Source organism: Canis lupus, chromosome 1 (assembly GCF_011100685.1).
Source record: "Canis lupus familiaris isolate Mischka breed German Shepherd chromosome 1, alternate assembly UU_Cfam_GSD_1.0, whole genome shotgun sequence".
Lineage (NCBI taxonomy): Eukaryota > Metazoa > Chordata > Mammalia > Carnivora > Canidae > Canis > Canis lupus.
The window spans coordinates 115,244,782-115,260,010 of NC_049222.1; the positions used below are offsets into that span (position 1 = coordinate 115,244,782).

At 47.6% G+C, this 15,229-nt stretch overlaps 1 protein-coding gene across 5 annotated transcripts in view; it reads right to left on the minus strand.

Moving 5' to 3' along the window:
- Positions 1–14,410, minus strand: part of ACTN4 (actinin alpha 4) — a 73,038-nt gene extending 58,628 nt beyond the window's left edge. For 2 of the 5 annotated variants that reach the window (XM_038528971.1, XM_038528968.1), the window contains exon 1: positions 14,147–14,410. In XM_038528971.1, the coding sequence (XP_038384899.1) occupies positions 14,147–14,308 (162 nt within the window). In that variant the 5' untranslated portion in view covers positions 14,309–14,410. The remainder of the gene's footprint in view (positions 1–14,146) is intronic. The other 3 variants (XM_038528970.1, XM_038528967.1, XM_038528969.1) reach the window with 2 other exon arrangements.
- Positions 14,411–15,229: the final 819 nt, after the last annotated feature.

The following is a 15,229-nucleotide window of genomic DNA, read 5'->3' on the forward strand; positions in this document are numbered from 1 at the left end:
CAGAGTGCAACTCAAGTATGTCAATTTTGGAAAAGCATATCAAGGGCACTGTACTATCTGAGTCACACATTTGGCCATGAGCACCTGAATGAATTTTTTTTTTTTTTTTTAAACACACTGGAGTATTTCCGGGGATGGGAACTCTTAAGTTCCACAAGCCAGCTCTAAGGCATTTATTTAAAGAATAGCACCTGTAAGCTGAGCTTGGCAGGCAAGAATAAACTTTCAAGGAAGAACACTTCCAGGCTACCCTCATTCTAGGGATGGCATGTTAACTGTGGCACACCAAGCCAACCAGGCTGTCAGGAGTCAACCCCATTCATTTGGGCAATCTCAATACAGAACTGCCTCTTCCAGCTTGGAGTGCTCATCTGGACTACGCAGCAGCACACACCCGGAGAGGCTGTAAGGCACAAGGCTTGGAGAGACTCTTAGATCTAAGAACCAAGTCTCTCTGTTCCTTTTCCTAAAGTCTGCGCTTATTCTGAAGGGACCACCACCAAGCTGAAAGCAAATGCCCTCTTAAAGAGTACTCAGGGCAGACTCCCACATGAGGGGTCCAGCCTGCCTACAATAGTTCTGAAAGTGACAGGACCTGCCAATGGCTATGGATTCAGACCCTGGGGTCTGGCTACTCAGAGCTTCCAAGGTATAGTTAAGATATACCAAACATGGTACCTCAAATGTGAAACTCCCCACAAGACAGTGCTCATCAGGGGAAGGAACAGGCAGGACTGCTCAGAAGAGACATCTAAGGAATACTGTTCAATTGCACACAAGACCCCCTAACGCTTCTCCCAGAAACCTGCACACCACTGGGGCAAAGGCCCACCCCTCCTGCACACTCACCTCCTTTATGAAAGTTTCCATGACTGACCCCACCTGCCCTTATTCACCCCTTTCCTCTCCCAGGACACAGCTAGAGTGCTGTAGGCCTTTCGGTGTGCCGCTTAGTGTCCTCCTGACGTCTCATGTGGCTTTGCTTTCTCCCCAATTACACAGTGAGCTCCTTGAGAGCATGGGTTGGGTCTCCGGTTTCTTTCATACCCCCAAAGGCTCGGCGCAGAGCTCTGCTCTGCAGAGGGGCCCAGTGAGGGTTGTTGTCTGGCCCTGGCGGTCATGTTTCTACCTGAGTGCTGGACTCCAGGGCCCATGAAGCCCCAACTCATGTTACACAACATGCTGGTTGGCTATAAAATGCAGACACACTTTGGTCAGCAGCCCCCAATTCTGCTACCCAAGTGACAGCTGCTGAAGTCTCTCAAAAGACCTTCCTCCAAGTCTTTATAGTGCGATGGAAAGAGGCAGCTTCCCCCACACACACCCCACACCCCTCCCCCGCTTCACCCCAAGAAAGCCTTTTCTATCTGCAGGAACAGCCTGGAGCAGGTTCAGCTCAGCATAAATGCATAATAAGCCACCCACCGTGGAAACTTACAGCTGTATCCCAAACGTGGAGTAGGACTCAATATAATCGGCCACGTTTTCCATTTTCCATACACTTTCTTCCCACTCTGAACTGGTTTTATAAAGGGGAGGTTTTATGTTTGTATTTAAGAGGATAAAGATAAACACACACTTATCTCCCCTCCTATACAGCTACTTAAAAGATTTAACAAGTTCACATGGGTATGCTGCCAGGAGAATGGAAACCTCACCATCTTCTTTCCAGCTGAAGCAGCTGGGCTGGCCATGCTACCACAGGACACCTTCATACTCATTCACTCCTTTATATTGTCAACAGGGATGATTTCTGCAGCCGAGTTGCATTAAGGGCAGGGCGAGAGAATTCCAGCCTACATTCACGATGGACACCTTATGATCTGTGAACTTAGCTTCTTGCTGAGTGCTGTGTATACAGTCAGGAGTGTCTATGGATAGCCCAGAGCTGTTGCTGTTCCTCCCTGAGTAAAAGCCACATAACTAGTCTGACAAGGTGTGCCTTCAGATGGGGAACCATGGGCCAAATGAAATCCAATGTCACTGGATTGGCTTCCAGTGGGGTATGGAAGGCTGAACGCCTCAATCAGCCTGCATGTATGTCTCTCTGAATTAGAACCATGCTAGCTATAACTCAACCTGACCAAGAGAAACAAGGGGGAAATATTGAGTAAATGGAAGAGGGATTTACAGAGAAAGGGAGGTCCTAGGAAAAGAGCCAGTTAAAAAAATCAGGCTTCCTGGCTTCCCACTTCAAAGAGGGAACCACATTTTACCAAAGATGCTTTATAAATCAAGCAGCCTCTTGATGGGACTGAAGGGGACTGGAATTTGTTCAGAGGGTAAGAGTTGAGTTCTGTAAGAGAGACACTACAAAGCCACATGAGCCCGCAGTGCTGTAAAACTCCAGATTCAAAAGTTACCAGCGCTTTAATCAAACACAGGTGTCTACTGCAGCAATGAGCAGAGGGATAATTGAAGCTTTTGTTCAGTTTAATGCTCCATCGTCCCAGGGTTCCCACTTTAGAAGTCAGTTCTGGTTTGGCCAGTCCAGAGACTCTGAGAGAAAAGGGTTACAGGGCCAGAGTTCTGGAAGTAGGAGATTCCTGGCCTAATGGGAGTCCAAGAGGCACTGAATCTGCAGATTCTAGGCCTCATCACCGTTTCCAACAAAAAAGCTCTAAGAGATCTGGCTGGGACCATCCTTTCTACATGCCCTGCTCTGGCCACTCTGGCCTTCTTTCTGCTCCTCATGGCCTCCACACTTTCTTCCCCCCTGCTTGAAAGAGCCTCCCTGTAGTGTTCTCTTGGCTCCCTCTTTCCCATCCCTTAGGGAACAGCCAACATGTTCTGTCTTCCAGGATCTTCCTCTTGGAGGTACCTGGGTGGCTCAGGTCATGATCTCAGGGTTCTGGGATTGAGCCCTGCATTGGGCTCTCTCCTCAGCAAGGTAGAGAGCTCTCTCTCTCTGTTCTTCCTCTCCTCTCAAATAAGTAAATAAAACAGAAAGAAAGAGGGACGCCTGGGAGGCTCAATGGCTGGGCATCTGCCTTCAGCTCAGGATGTGATCCTGGAGTCCCGCATCGGGCTTCCTGCGTGGAACCTGCTTCTCCCTCAGCCTCTCTCTCTCTCTCTCTCTCTGTGTCTCTCATGAATAAATGAATAAGATCTTAAAAAAAAAAAAAAAGAAAATCAAAAGAAAGAAAGAAATCTTCCTCTTGATCTAAAGTACCTGCACTGCACCCTACTCCCCTCACCCACCTCCCCCCAAGCCATTCCCAATCACTAGATTAGTGTTTGTAGATATGAGAGCACAGGCTTGAAGGCCAGACCTTCGAGGTTCAAGCCCTGGCACTGTTGTCTAGACAACTGACTTAAACTTTCATGGCTCCATTTTTACACCTGTCCTGTAAAGGTAATACTACCTACCTCACAGGATTACACAAGTGAGTCCAGGTAAAGCACTCAGAATAGAGTTGAGCACAGGGTAACACACTAGCGATTATTAATTAGTATTTAATTCACACTACAACACACAATCCTATCTGAAATTGCCTTGTTTTATTTACATGCTTGCTCTCTGTCTTCCCCACCAGCCTATAAATAGACCAAGAACATACAGAAATGAGATGGAAGATGGTTTGCATTTGGTCATCTGATTTCCTGGGTGACCACTGGCCAATCCCAAAATGGGGAGCAAGCTCCCCAAACTGCCCACATTCTGACATAACTGAACCCACAAAGCCTGAACTGCTACTCAGAAGTCTCATGTTTAAACAATGCTTGGAATGTTTGATAGGAACATGCACTTATTTTTAGGCAAGAAAGTTGTCTCCTAAGCTAACCCTGTGGCCCTGGAGCAGGCCGTATTTGGCAAGAATTGCTTTGTGGTTGTTTATTAAAGAGGCCCAGAACTTTCCCAAGTCTAAGGTAGCTGCAAAGAGAACTGAATGCACTTTGAGTCTTCTGTTTTTAAGATCAAAGCTTGTTGCCTCTGAATCTCTAAGCTGTTTCTGGGCAGCAGGTAAGAGCTGAGTGCCACTCCTTGATGCAGCTTTGGGCCAGGATCCCTTAACCCACCATCCCTAAAATGGATTGCAGCTCTCAATGGATCAAATTCTTTTCTGCGGATCGTCTTTGTGTGAGTTAAAGAAAATTACAAAAAGTTTCCAAAATGGTCAAGAAGGCCCCCCAAACCCGTCTAGGTATTTCCTCCTACTGTACCCAGCAGACACAGCTCTGGATGACTACAGGCCTGACATCTTTGAAAAAGACATCTTGATACAGACCTTTCTGTTTTACAGAAAGCCAAATCCTACCAGGCTTGGCAGCATAGCTCAAATGACTCCCCACATCCACCCCCCCCCCCCCGAAAAGAAAAGAAAAAAGAAGAGAAGAGAAGAGAAGAAGAAAGAAAAGAAAAGAAAAGAAAAGAAAAGAAAAGAAAAGAAAAGAAAAGAAAAGAAAAGAAAAGAAGCCTCACAATCCCGGTGATGTTTACTGTCTGGATACCTTCCAGGACTGGTTAGCAGACCCCGCCTGTAAGAAGGGTTGATTCATCAATCAGACTGCCCTTGAACCAGCCTGGAAAACCAGCTGCTTCCAGACATTTTGAATTTTGAAGCTGATTTTATATCATAAGCCAGAACTAGATCATACAGACCAATAAAATTATTTTTTTAAGATTTTACTGATTCATGAGAGAGACACAGAGAGAGGCAGAGACATAGGCAGAGGGAGAAGCAGGCTTCCTGCGGGGTGCCTGATGTGGCACTCGATCCCAGGACCCGGGATCACAACCTGGGTCAAAGGCAGATGCTCAACCACTGAGCCACTCAGGTGCCCACTAACCAATAAAACTAAAAAAATAAAAATAAAATATATATATTTTTTAAACCAAAAGCAAAGACAACCTGACACTTCCAAACACAATCTATGGCGGTGGCAGGAGCCAAATAAGCACTTTGTAAAAAATGTTTAAAATTTTCATCAGACTCAGAGTTTACTGTAAAGATATTCAATTCCTTAAAGGAAAGAGGGGGAAGCAACAGGGAGAAAAAAGTTTATTTACTGTCGGAGCTGGGGTAGGAAGGATGTGGATTTTTTTTTTTTTTTTTAATGTTATCATGGAATGAACCGCACTTGGGATTTGCTGGAAACTTTAGAGTTCTTTTTAATTTGTCAGTGTTTGTGAAAGCAGGCAAAAGATGCAGGCACATTCTGCCCTGCTATTAAGAAGTCACATAGCTGAAATTCCAACTCTAAATGCCTAGAGAAAAAGCACACGTCCCAGCCACAAAGCCAACAGGGGCTTTCATGCTGTAAGCTTTTCCTTCTTTCTCCTGCACAAACACACACCTCCACCCCTCATCCATAAGAGGGACCAGACTGGTCGGTGTGATTCCTGTGATTCCTGCACAACAGAGGCTCCTCGTCCACCTACCCAGCATGGCCACCATGCCCCTGGATATTTTCCTAGGAAATCAGTTGGCATCATATTTCTGCCCAAGAGCCCAACATTCCAACATTAGTGCTGCCTCTGGTGTGGAGGCACTCCCCAAAACAATAAATAGGCGACTCAGTTCCCATGGTGATATCAACTAAATACCTTTTACTCACACCCAGATGTAGACAGATCATAGGGCACTCATATGCTGACTATTATACACACACACACATACACACACACACGGACTAGGACAATGACCCTGACAGAAGGAGGCTTCCAGCACTGCCTTGGCACTTGGTGAAAGAAGGCCTATCATTTCAATAACACAAGCTGAAGACCCACCAAGCCTCCTAGAGTGACAGTCCCTCAAACAACCTCCCAGCAAGGCTGGCTGTTGAATCACCTTCAAGCTTCCACCGGTGACATTTCTTCTACTCGCAAATTGGCCTTCTTGGCCATCGAAATGAAATACGTATTTAAAAAAGAAAAGAAATGCACTCATACTACTTCCTGTTGTGCCTCCAGCCTGGATGGCTGATGATTAAGACATTTTTAAATCAGTCATTATTGTTCAGGAGGTATGACATGAAAACTCTTAATCTTAGGGTTTTTGGAGATTAAAAAACCAGACTGTTCTCACACATGGAGAACAAGGAGCAAAGCCGACTGCCTGCCTTCCGCACTGCCTCCCATCCACCTAGAATGTGGCTTCCACCCACTGTCAACAGCCATCGGGGAGGGGGAGAAGATGAAAAGAAAAACCCACTAGAAAGCCAGTGACAGACATCACTCAGACCCACACCTTTGGGGGGGAAACTTTAAAAAGCATAAAACAAACCACAATGTCTTCTTTATTCCTGCCCGAAGCTGAAGACACAAATGCTATTGTATTGCTGGTGTTCTAGCATCCCTTTCAATCATTTCAACACCGTCAACGATATTTCCCAAGATGACTTCATTGTGCTGGGCGAGTAGTAACTGCCACTTTCAACTACTCTTGCCCTGTGTGGATGGTTCCACTGGAAAACAAAGAATCTGTTCTGCTCTGATATTTGGAAGAAAAACATTTAAATAAGCCTTTCTTAACGGCAGGAGGGCACTGCTTTCCTCTCAGGATCTCAGATTCAAATACCCAAACAGCATAGCACTGTATTCATGGGGGGGCAGCCAAACTTCCAGAGTGTATGTGTACGAAAACTGGAGTCTTAAAAAGAACAAACAAACAAACAAAACCTAACAGTTGAAAGCAAAGATAGGGCATCTGGGTGGCTCAGTCAGTTAAGCATCTATCTACCTTTTACCTTTGGTCCTGGGATTGAACCCTGCATTGGGCTCCCTGCTCAGTGAGCAGTTTGCTTCTCTCTCTCCCTGCTGCTCCCCCTGCTTGTGTGCATGAGAGCTCTCTCTCTCCCTAATACATAAATAAAATCATTTTTTTATTTAAAAAAAAGAAAAAAGAAAGCAAAGATATATCCAGAGTCATCCAATTTTGAGTGATATGTGGGACATAGGGCAAGCAGGATAGGCAGTGTGTTCCTGGGTAAGTCACTCTGCTCTGACTCTCATGGAATCTTTCCAGGGTCAAATGAGATAGTTTTTTCCAAGAGTGGCAGGCACATATGGGAGATTTTAAGGGTTATTCATATCCTACATTAATCCTCAAATCACTGTGAGGTTATTCCTTTGATTCTCTTGTAAACCTTCTAATTACTTCAAAGAGAAAGTCTCTGCTTGGCACTGTGGGTCTTTAGCACTTCACTAATACTTGCCAAATTCTCTTTTTAACAAACGGAGCAGAGCTCAGGCCCAGAGCCTTCAGCAGGAATAACACCTAGCTGGAATTTAACGACATCAGTTTTGTTTTCAGCATGTTTATTTTCCCAGTTTCCTTCTATTTATGGCCAGGGAGGCTGACTTTTTCATTTATCATACTTATATAACTTTTCCTTTTAAAACTGAAGACAAATTAACTTTATAAAAGTAAAAATGGGCATGGAAAAGTCACAAATGGCTGAAGTTTAGGAAACAGGGAGCTAAATCACAGAAGCAAGGATTTTGAGGGATGAGGGGGAATGCTGCTCTGGATGGGGAACCACTGTCTTTTCCGGAAATTCAGGATGGGCCTTCACTATTGGGGAGATGGGGCTCATCCCAGGAAGGCAGGAGCCAGCACAGAAATAGGTGGCAAATATCAAATCTCCAATAAACTCAATCCACTGGCTTTCCAATAACTCTTCAATAAATTATGCCCAAGAAAAAGACCAATGGCTTCTCCCAGAGTAACTGCAGCTCCGACTAAAGAGAAGGCAACCAAGTTACACCAACCAGCTTTTCAAAACTTTCCCTGGACATTCCAAGTTAATGCATCGATTGTTTACAAAGGAAGGGGGAGGGGGAAGGGACGTGAAAGAACACCACAACCAAAAAAGGCACAACACCAAGGCGAATGTCTCAGAGATTTTTATAATCCCAGGCAGACTGCTACTTGGATAAAACTTTCCCAGCACTGATGTAAAGACACCCGTGCCCATTGAAAGATTTCACTTTCTGGGGGATGCAAGATCCTTCTCCTCCTACCGACCCCCCCCCCCCGCACCCAAATAAGATCTTTTTTTTTTTTTTTTTTATGATAGGCACACAGTGAGAGAGAGAGAGGCAGAGACATAGGCAGAGGGAGAAGCAGGCTCCATGCACCGGGAGCCCGACGTGGGATTCGATCCCGGGTCTCCAGGATCGCGCCCTGGGCCAAAGGCAGGTGCTAAACGGCTGCACCACCCAGGGATCCCCAATAAGATCGTTCTTTACAGAGTCCGGAATTTAATATGATTGTTTCTTTTGATTCACTGACCCTTACATACTCCTTGATACCTGGAACACTGACTAAAATGTAACTCATAAACCTTCTTGAAACAAAGCAAGTGCTAGTGTGCCACTTTCAGACACTTTATAACAAATTCTGGCGCCTTGACTGCCAACACTGTAAAACTAAGTTTCCTTGTAACTGTGCTTTGATGTTTTAAACTTTAAACTCATCCTAAAGGAGACTGTCTTGAGCTCTCACACCACCCATGATATAAAGACGTCTTTCAAACCTCCATGGATGACAAAATTTGCATCCGCTCAAGTAGAAACTTCCGTCTGCCTACCTTTCTTTCCCTTTCGTAGGTGTTTCAATTACCACAGTCACTGAATGACCAACCAGCTGTCGCTTGCCTTCCATTTCCATGAAAAAAGAAAAGGGGAGGAGAGGAATTTGAACCTGGTAACAGGAGTGTTTTGTTATTCTGTAAAATAAATCCATAAATAAAGGCAGTGGAAGGGAATCTGGGGGAAGGGACCTGAACCTGACTGATGAGATGAGATGAGATGAGACCTTGGACATCACTAAGCGAAGGAAACAGGGACAAAGCTGAGCAAGACACTGGTCTAGAATATACTACATGCCAGAGAAGAGAGAAACATGTCGATATTTTGGCTATTCAGAAAACCTGAGCAAGTGATCCTGGGACAAACAGGTGTTCCCTAATTATTTTTGCCCTTCTCCTTTCCTCCCCTCCCCCAAAAAAAACAGAAGCAGCAGGGAATCCTTGTTTTAAGAAGCCTTAAGATCTGGTCAAAGGTTTGTACAATTCCTAGCACACTACAAATCAATACAGCACAAGCTGAAGGTGTCCACCTCAACAGTCTTAGAAATTCCTTCAGCCTTCTCAAATCAATTCTTTTTTTATTCCATTCTCTCTTCTGTCATCTGCTAGACAGCACTGCCAGGTAACTTGTACTATCACTCAGGGTAACTCTGAAAAACAGTGCTGTCTGGCCAAAGTCCACCAGGACTGCAGTCTACATTTAGAGATTTTATCTATTTATTTATTTATTCGAGAGAGATCATGAGCAGGTGGAAGGGCAGAGGCAGAAGGAAGAGCAGGCTGCCCGCTGAGCAGGAAGCCTATGGAGGGGCTCCATCTCAGGACCCCAGGATAATGACCTGAGCTGAAGGCAGCCCCTTCACTAACAGAGCCACCCAGGTGCCCCAAATGAAGTCTACATTTAAATGACAAAAGTCGGGACGCCTGGGTGGCTCAGCGGCTGAGCATCTGCCTTTGGCCCCGGGCGTGATCCTGGAGACCTGGGATCAAGTCCCACACAGGGCTCCCTGCATACAGCCTGCTTCTCCCTCTGCCTATGTGTGTCTCTCTCTTTCTCTGAATAAATAAAATTCTAAAAAAAAAAAAAAGGGGGGGGTTAAATAAATAAATAAATAAATAAATGACAGAAGTCCCCATCCCAGAGTTTAAATAAATAAATAAATGACATAAGTCCCCATCCCAGAGGCTTAACACTAGAATCCACACTTGTCCCTTCCACACTTGTCCCTGTTGTCCTGAAATCTGATTAAGAAGACTTTTTGAGAGTGCCATCCTGTGTCTTAATTGATCTCCCTGGCAGCAAGGGCATTCGCCAGGATACTATAGCACTGCCCTTCATTTCCTGGGTTGTTTCCTCCAACGTGCTCACCAAACTTTCGCCACAATGAAGCCCAATTGAGGCCAGGCAATCAGCTGCCCTTAAATAAAACCATCTACCACCAGTTCCAACCCAAGAATGAGTCAGCTCCCTGCCGCCAGGTAGCTTAGCTAACTAGCCTCCTTGTTGGTCTTGGAAGCCGGAACCAGGGAGGGTGTTTCAAAACGCAGAGGGCAATTCTGGGTTGCCGCCCGGGACCGCCTAGGATTAGATGAAACAACAGGCACCGCTCCCATTTCATGGTACCAACTCTCAACAGAACAAGTGTGAATGGCTACAAGGGGTGCAGTTACTCCCAGGCCACCCTCCCAGACCTCACCTCTTTGGCAGTCACCAGGAAAGAAAGCCATGTTCTAAGACACGTTTTCAGGGATTGGGGAGGGAATAGTGCTAGTAGCCAAGTAGCTTTCTCTATCCCTCTCCTGAGTATAGCTGTCCCCCTCTCATATTTATAGTCTTACTTCTAGATGATAATTAAGTTTGATGGGGTTTTTAAAAATTACTATTAATTTTTTTTAGGTATATTATTTAATTTTGAAAGCCGCTAAGGACCTGTCAATCTTAGCCAGAACCCAAGAGGAAAGCAATTACAGTAATGGAACAAAATAACAGATGGCTACTTTGAGGCCCCTATTGTCAGGCTTTAAAAAAAAAAAAAAAAACCTGGAGAAAAATGAACCATCAGAACTTTCAAATAATTAACTCACCCTTGATAGAGCCCAAGCTAAAGGTCAGGGATCTAACCTGAGGCCCTGCAAACAGTGATGTTTCAAGGAACAAGCAAGCTTAGCGAAGGAGGCGATCGATCCTTCTTGCTATGTTGAGAGGGGATCCATCTGAAGGAGCTAAGAAGAGACAGCTCCTGTCCAGGAGAGCAAGGAATAATACCAAGGCTACCCAGGACCTTCTCAGACGCTGGGAAAAGGAACTGTGGCAGAGAACTGTACTTGCTGGAGCATTTACTCAAAACCCAGGCCAGTCCTTCTCCTATCTCCCAGGAGGACACTCAGGGCCTTCCACGTCAGAACTGTTCTATAACCTACTTAGCAGGTTGGTTACAAGGGTCCCTAGAAGTCAGAGCAAATGGCTTCAGGTCAAAGTGAGAACCATCAGATGCTACATACACCCTGACTCAAACCAACCCTGGCCTAATTCCTGGAACTTGGAATACAACTCCAAGCACTTTACGGGACTGCAGTGATCCTGGAAACAGATTTTCAGGATAAGTGAGTGTGCACAAGATACTCACAGGACTACCACTCACTCTCCGTGTACCAATGGCTCAGCAAGGCAAGAAGGACAACCTGTCATTCACTTAAGCGACACTGTAATGCAGAAAAACTCACCCAGACTGTTTGAGGGGTGGGGGGAGTTCTTCTTAGAAGGAAAAGAACAGTACAAATTCGTGTACATGTTCCTTTCCACCATTCCTTCCCCCATTTCATAAAGGATCCCTATTCCATAATAGGAAAGTGCACAGCGGTGAAGCAATATTTTCCCCCAAAGAACAGCTATGTGTAAATATTTGCTGCGGTAGGTATAAAGCAGGACATGCTAGAATCTGACCCTTATTGAGAACTGAAAGCGGCTTGTATTAGAGAACACTGTGAGCCACCCTTTCCCTCAACCTTGCCTGGTCCTTGAGGAAGGGAAGAGGGAAAAATAATACACAGCAGGCAGGGCCTTGGGGTTCTGGTGAGTCCTCGTTCCCACCCAGGGCCTGAATGGTGCTCTGGCCTCACCCTGTGCGTAAGGGAGACTTAACCACGAAGGAGCACACACCCTAACTCCCAGAAGGGAGTGGAAATGAGCTAGCAAAAGGAGTCACCTGGGGAGGCGTAGAAGACAGGAAGGGAGGGAAAAGGAAGGTTTCCCCCCTCTTCCCACCACCTGACAGAAAAAGCCTCATTCTCCCAAGCACTTGGAGCTGGAGAAGTCAGATCCCAAAAATACTCAACAACAACCCCATGGCCCCCTGTTCCCCTCCCAACTTTCCAAGTGTCTTGGCAACTCTTAACCTTTGCCACCCTGGCAAGGCCTCAGGCAACAAATTCTTGTTGGGACTACAGTCTAGATCTTCTCCCCTCAAAAAGCATTTTCACATCAGATCATCTCAACCTGGCGACCCTGAGATAGGTGGAGATAAGGAGAAGGACACCACCACCAACCTGCCACTCCCCCACTCCTGATGAGGAAATTCAAGCAGAGCTTGGGAATTTACCAAAGGTCCTGCCAGGCCCCACCCCAGGCCGCCCTGGAACAGCTGCCCCTTTCACCCTTCCCCTCCGCACTGGGCACTCTGCACTTGGGCCCCCAGGGTACCAATTCATACCCTTAAGAGGCTTCCAGTCACACTCCTGCTCTCACTCAAACCCCTTGAGTCTGCCCCATGTTCCTGAGAAAGTTCCACCAAATCCGCCCTCCCTAAGTCCCAATACCATACACATCCACTTCTGTAGGCCTCGCAGAAGGGTCTCCTTCCACACCCCCCACCCTCATTTTACAGATGACAGACCTGTACTAAGAGAGGAAGGCAGGGTCTTGCCCCAGGACCACAAAACTGATTAGTGACAAATCTGGGAAGAAAATTCAGATCTCCTGAACGTATTAAAAGCTTCTAACTTCGAGTACCTCCCACTCTCTTCACACACTTTAAACCACCTCCCCAAACACACACATCCACTCAACACGCTCCTTTCTTTAGCTCTTTCTGCACACAAACCCTCTCTTCTATCACTGGAGAGCCCCCCACACACACACACCTTCTCTGGGCCTCCCACTCCTCTTGGTCTCCTTTTTCACTGCTGTGGTTCCCCCGCTAAGCAGCTTCCACACCCCAACATGCCACCTGAGAACAGACCCTGCTTTCAGGGTCCATTCACCCCCCACCCCACCAAAGACACAATTCTTGGGATCCCTGGGTGGCGCAGCGGTTTGGCGCCTGCCTTTGGCTCAGGGCGTGATCCTGGAGACCCGGGATCGAATCCCACATCGGGCTTCTGGTGCATGGAGCCTGCTTCTCCCTCTGCCTGTGTCTCTGCCTCTCTCTCTCTCTCTCTGTGACTATCATAAATAAATAAAAATTAAAAAAAAAAAAAAGACACAATTCTTCCCTGACCCTCTCCCTGTCCCCCACCCCCAAACACACTCTGTAGTCCTGCGACTGTACCTCTAGAAGCCCTCCCCCCCAGATTCCTTTCTCAGTCCATCCATCACACACTGCCTTCCCAACGACTTTCATTTTCCTAATCTCCCTCATTACCCGCCATTCCGCCGCTCCCATTCTTTCTCTCCAGGATGCTCACCTTTTCCACACTACCTTTTCCTTAGGCTCCTCCAAACCCTTGGCTGAGCTTTTCAACCGTCCATCAGTTCTTCAGAATCCCCTCTTCAAAACTCTCCAGGTTCCCTCTGCATCCCTCCATCAATTCCTCTTACTCCTCCCGCCTCCCACTCAGAACAGGACACCCCAAATAAATCTCTTCAAACACTTCTTACGACTCCGTAACTTCTTTCATTTGCACCCCTGCCCCCCCTCGCCCCCCACACCCCAGTCTCACACCCACTTCTTTCCTCTGCCCCTCTCCTTTTCCAAGTCTCCCAGGTCCCCCCACTACTCGTCAGACTCCACATCCCTTTCTTAGTACCCCCCTACTCCATCCTCAGACTTCTCCACCCCCTTTAGAACTCCCCCCAACCCCAAGGTTCTTCAGAGCTTTCTGCACTCCAAATAACCCCCTCCACCTCTCAGCCCCTCCTCAGGCTCCCCCAAACATCAATTCCATCCTGGCCCATAAATTCCAGACTCCTCCGTTCGTCTCCGCACCCCCAACCATCCTCTGACCCTTCCATCCCGCCTCAGACCCCAATTCCATTTTAGAGTCTCCAAGCATCTCGGTTTCCCCCAGTTCCCCGCCCAGGCCCTCCAATTCCTCCATCGGGCTGATTTCGTTTTTTGGTTTTGGGGGTTTTTTTTTGTTGTCGTTGTTTTTGACTTCCATATTCCCTACTCGGCCGCCAATTATTTTTTTCAGACTCCCAATTCCTTGCTCAAGTTCTACAGTTTCTTCTCAGGACTACAAACCCCTTCCCGGTCCCGCCAATTCCTTCTCCTGACCCCCGATTCCCATCACGGACCCTCCAATTCCCTCTCGAGACCTCCAACCCCCTTCCAGCGCCCCAACCTCCCTGGGAAGCCCCCCCTTGGGCCCGTCCGGCCCGCGGGCCGCGCACCTTGCGCTGCTGCTTCTCCCAGGCCGGGTCCAGCAGCAGGTCCCGGTCCCAGTCGTCTTCCTGGGCCATGTAGTCGCCCATGCTTCCCCCGCCGCCGGCGCCATTGCCCCCGCTGCTGGGGCCGTACTGGTACGACTGGTTCGCCGCGTGGTAGTCCACCATTCCGCCGCCTCTCGCTCGCCCACCAGCCCGTCCGCTCCCGCCTCAGCTCCCGCCCCTCTGCCCGAGCCTCCGCCGCCGCCGCCGCCGCTGCTTCAGCTGCCTCAGCCCGCCCTCCCCCAGCGCCTGCGCACTGCCTGCCGCGCCTGCGCACTGCGCCGCCGCCGCCGCCCTCTCGCGCGCGCGCGCACCTCCTAACCAGAAATCGCTGAGACCCGCGTCGGGGAGTTCGGCGCCTGCGCAGAGCCCACTTCCCCTGCCGCGCCTTCAGCTCAGGTACGCGCCGCGTCCTCTCTCCCGCGTGAGCGCGCGCGTCCTCTGCGTGTGGGCGGGGCCAGGTCATGAATGATTCATAAGGCGGGGTCTCGCCTTCAAGCCTTAACCTGCTCGGGCCTGGAACGTGTCTTCCCGGTCAGCAACACAAATTCAGCAAGTATTTATTAAACGCCTACTGTGTGCCAGATCATGTTTTATTACCCATTGGCACTAAACAAGATAGGCAAAAATTCCTGCCCGCTTGGAACTACCTTCTGGTGAAGGAAGGTAACAGAGTCGTAGGAAGTACGTATGCCAGGGTGGTAAGTGTTATGGAGAAAAATTAAGCATAAAAAAGAAAAAAAGAAAAATTAAGCATGAGCTGGAATGTCAAACAGTAGTCAGGGCAGGCTTTGCAGAAAAGGAGGACATTTGAATCCAGACCTGGAGGATTCACAAAATGCACATGAGAGTTAGGTAGATTGGAATTGATACTGGCTGACCTGGAAGATAAAAGAATTTGGGGACTTGTCAATCTTCATTCATTCAACAAACACTTATTGAGCATCTGTGGTGTGCCGGAATTGCTCTTGGATGCTGGCAATACAGTGCTGAGCGTGATAAGCAGGATTGGTTCTCAAATGGCTCACATGGTGGGGGGATGACAAT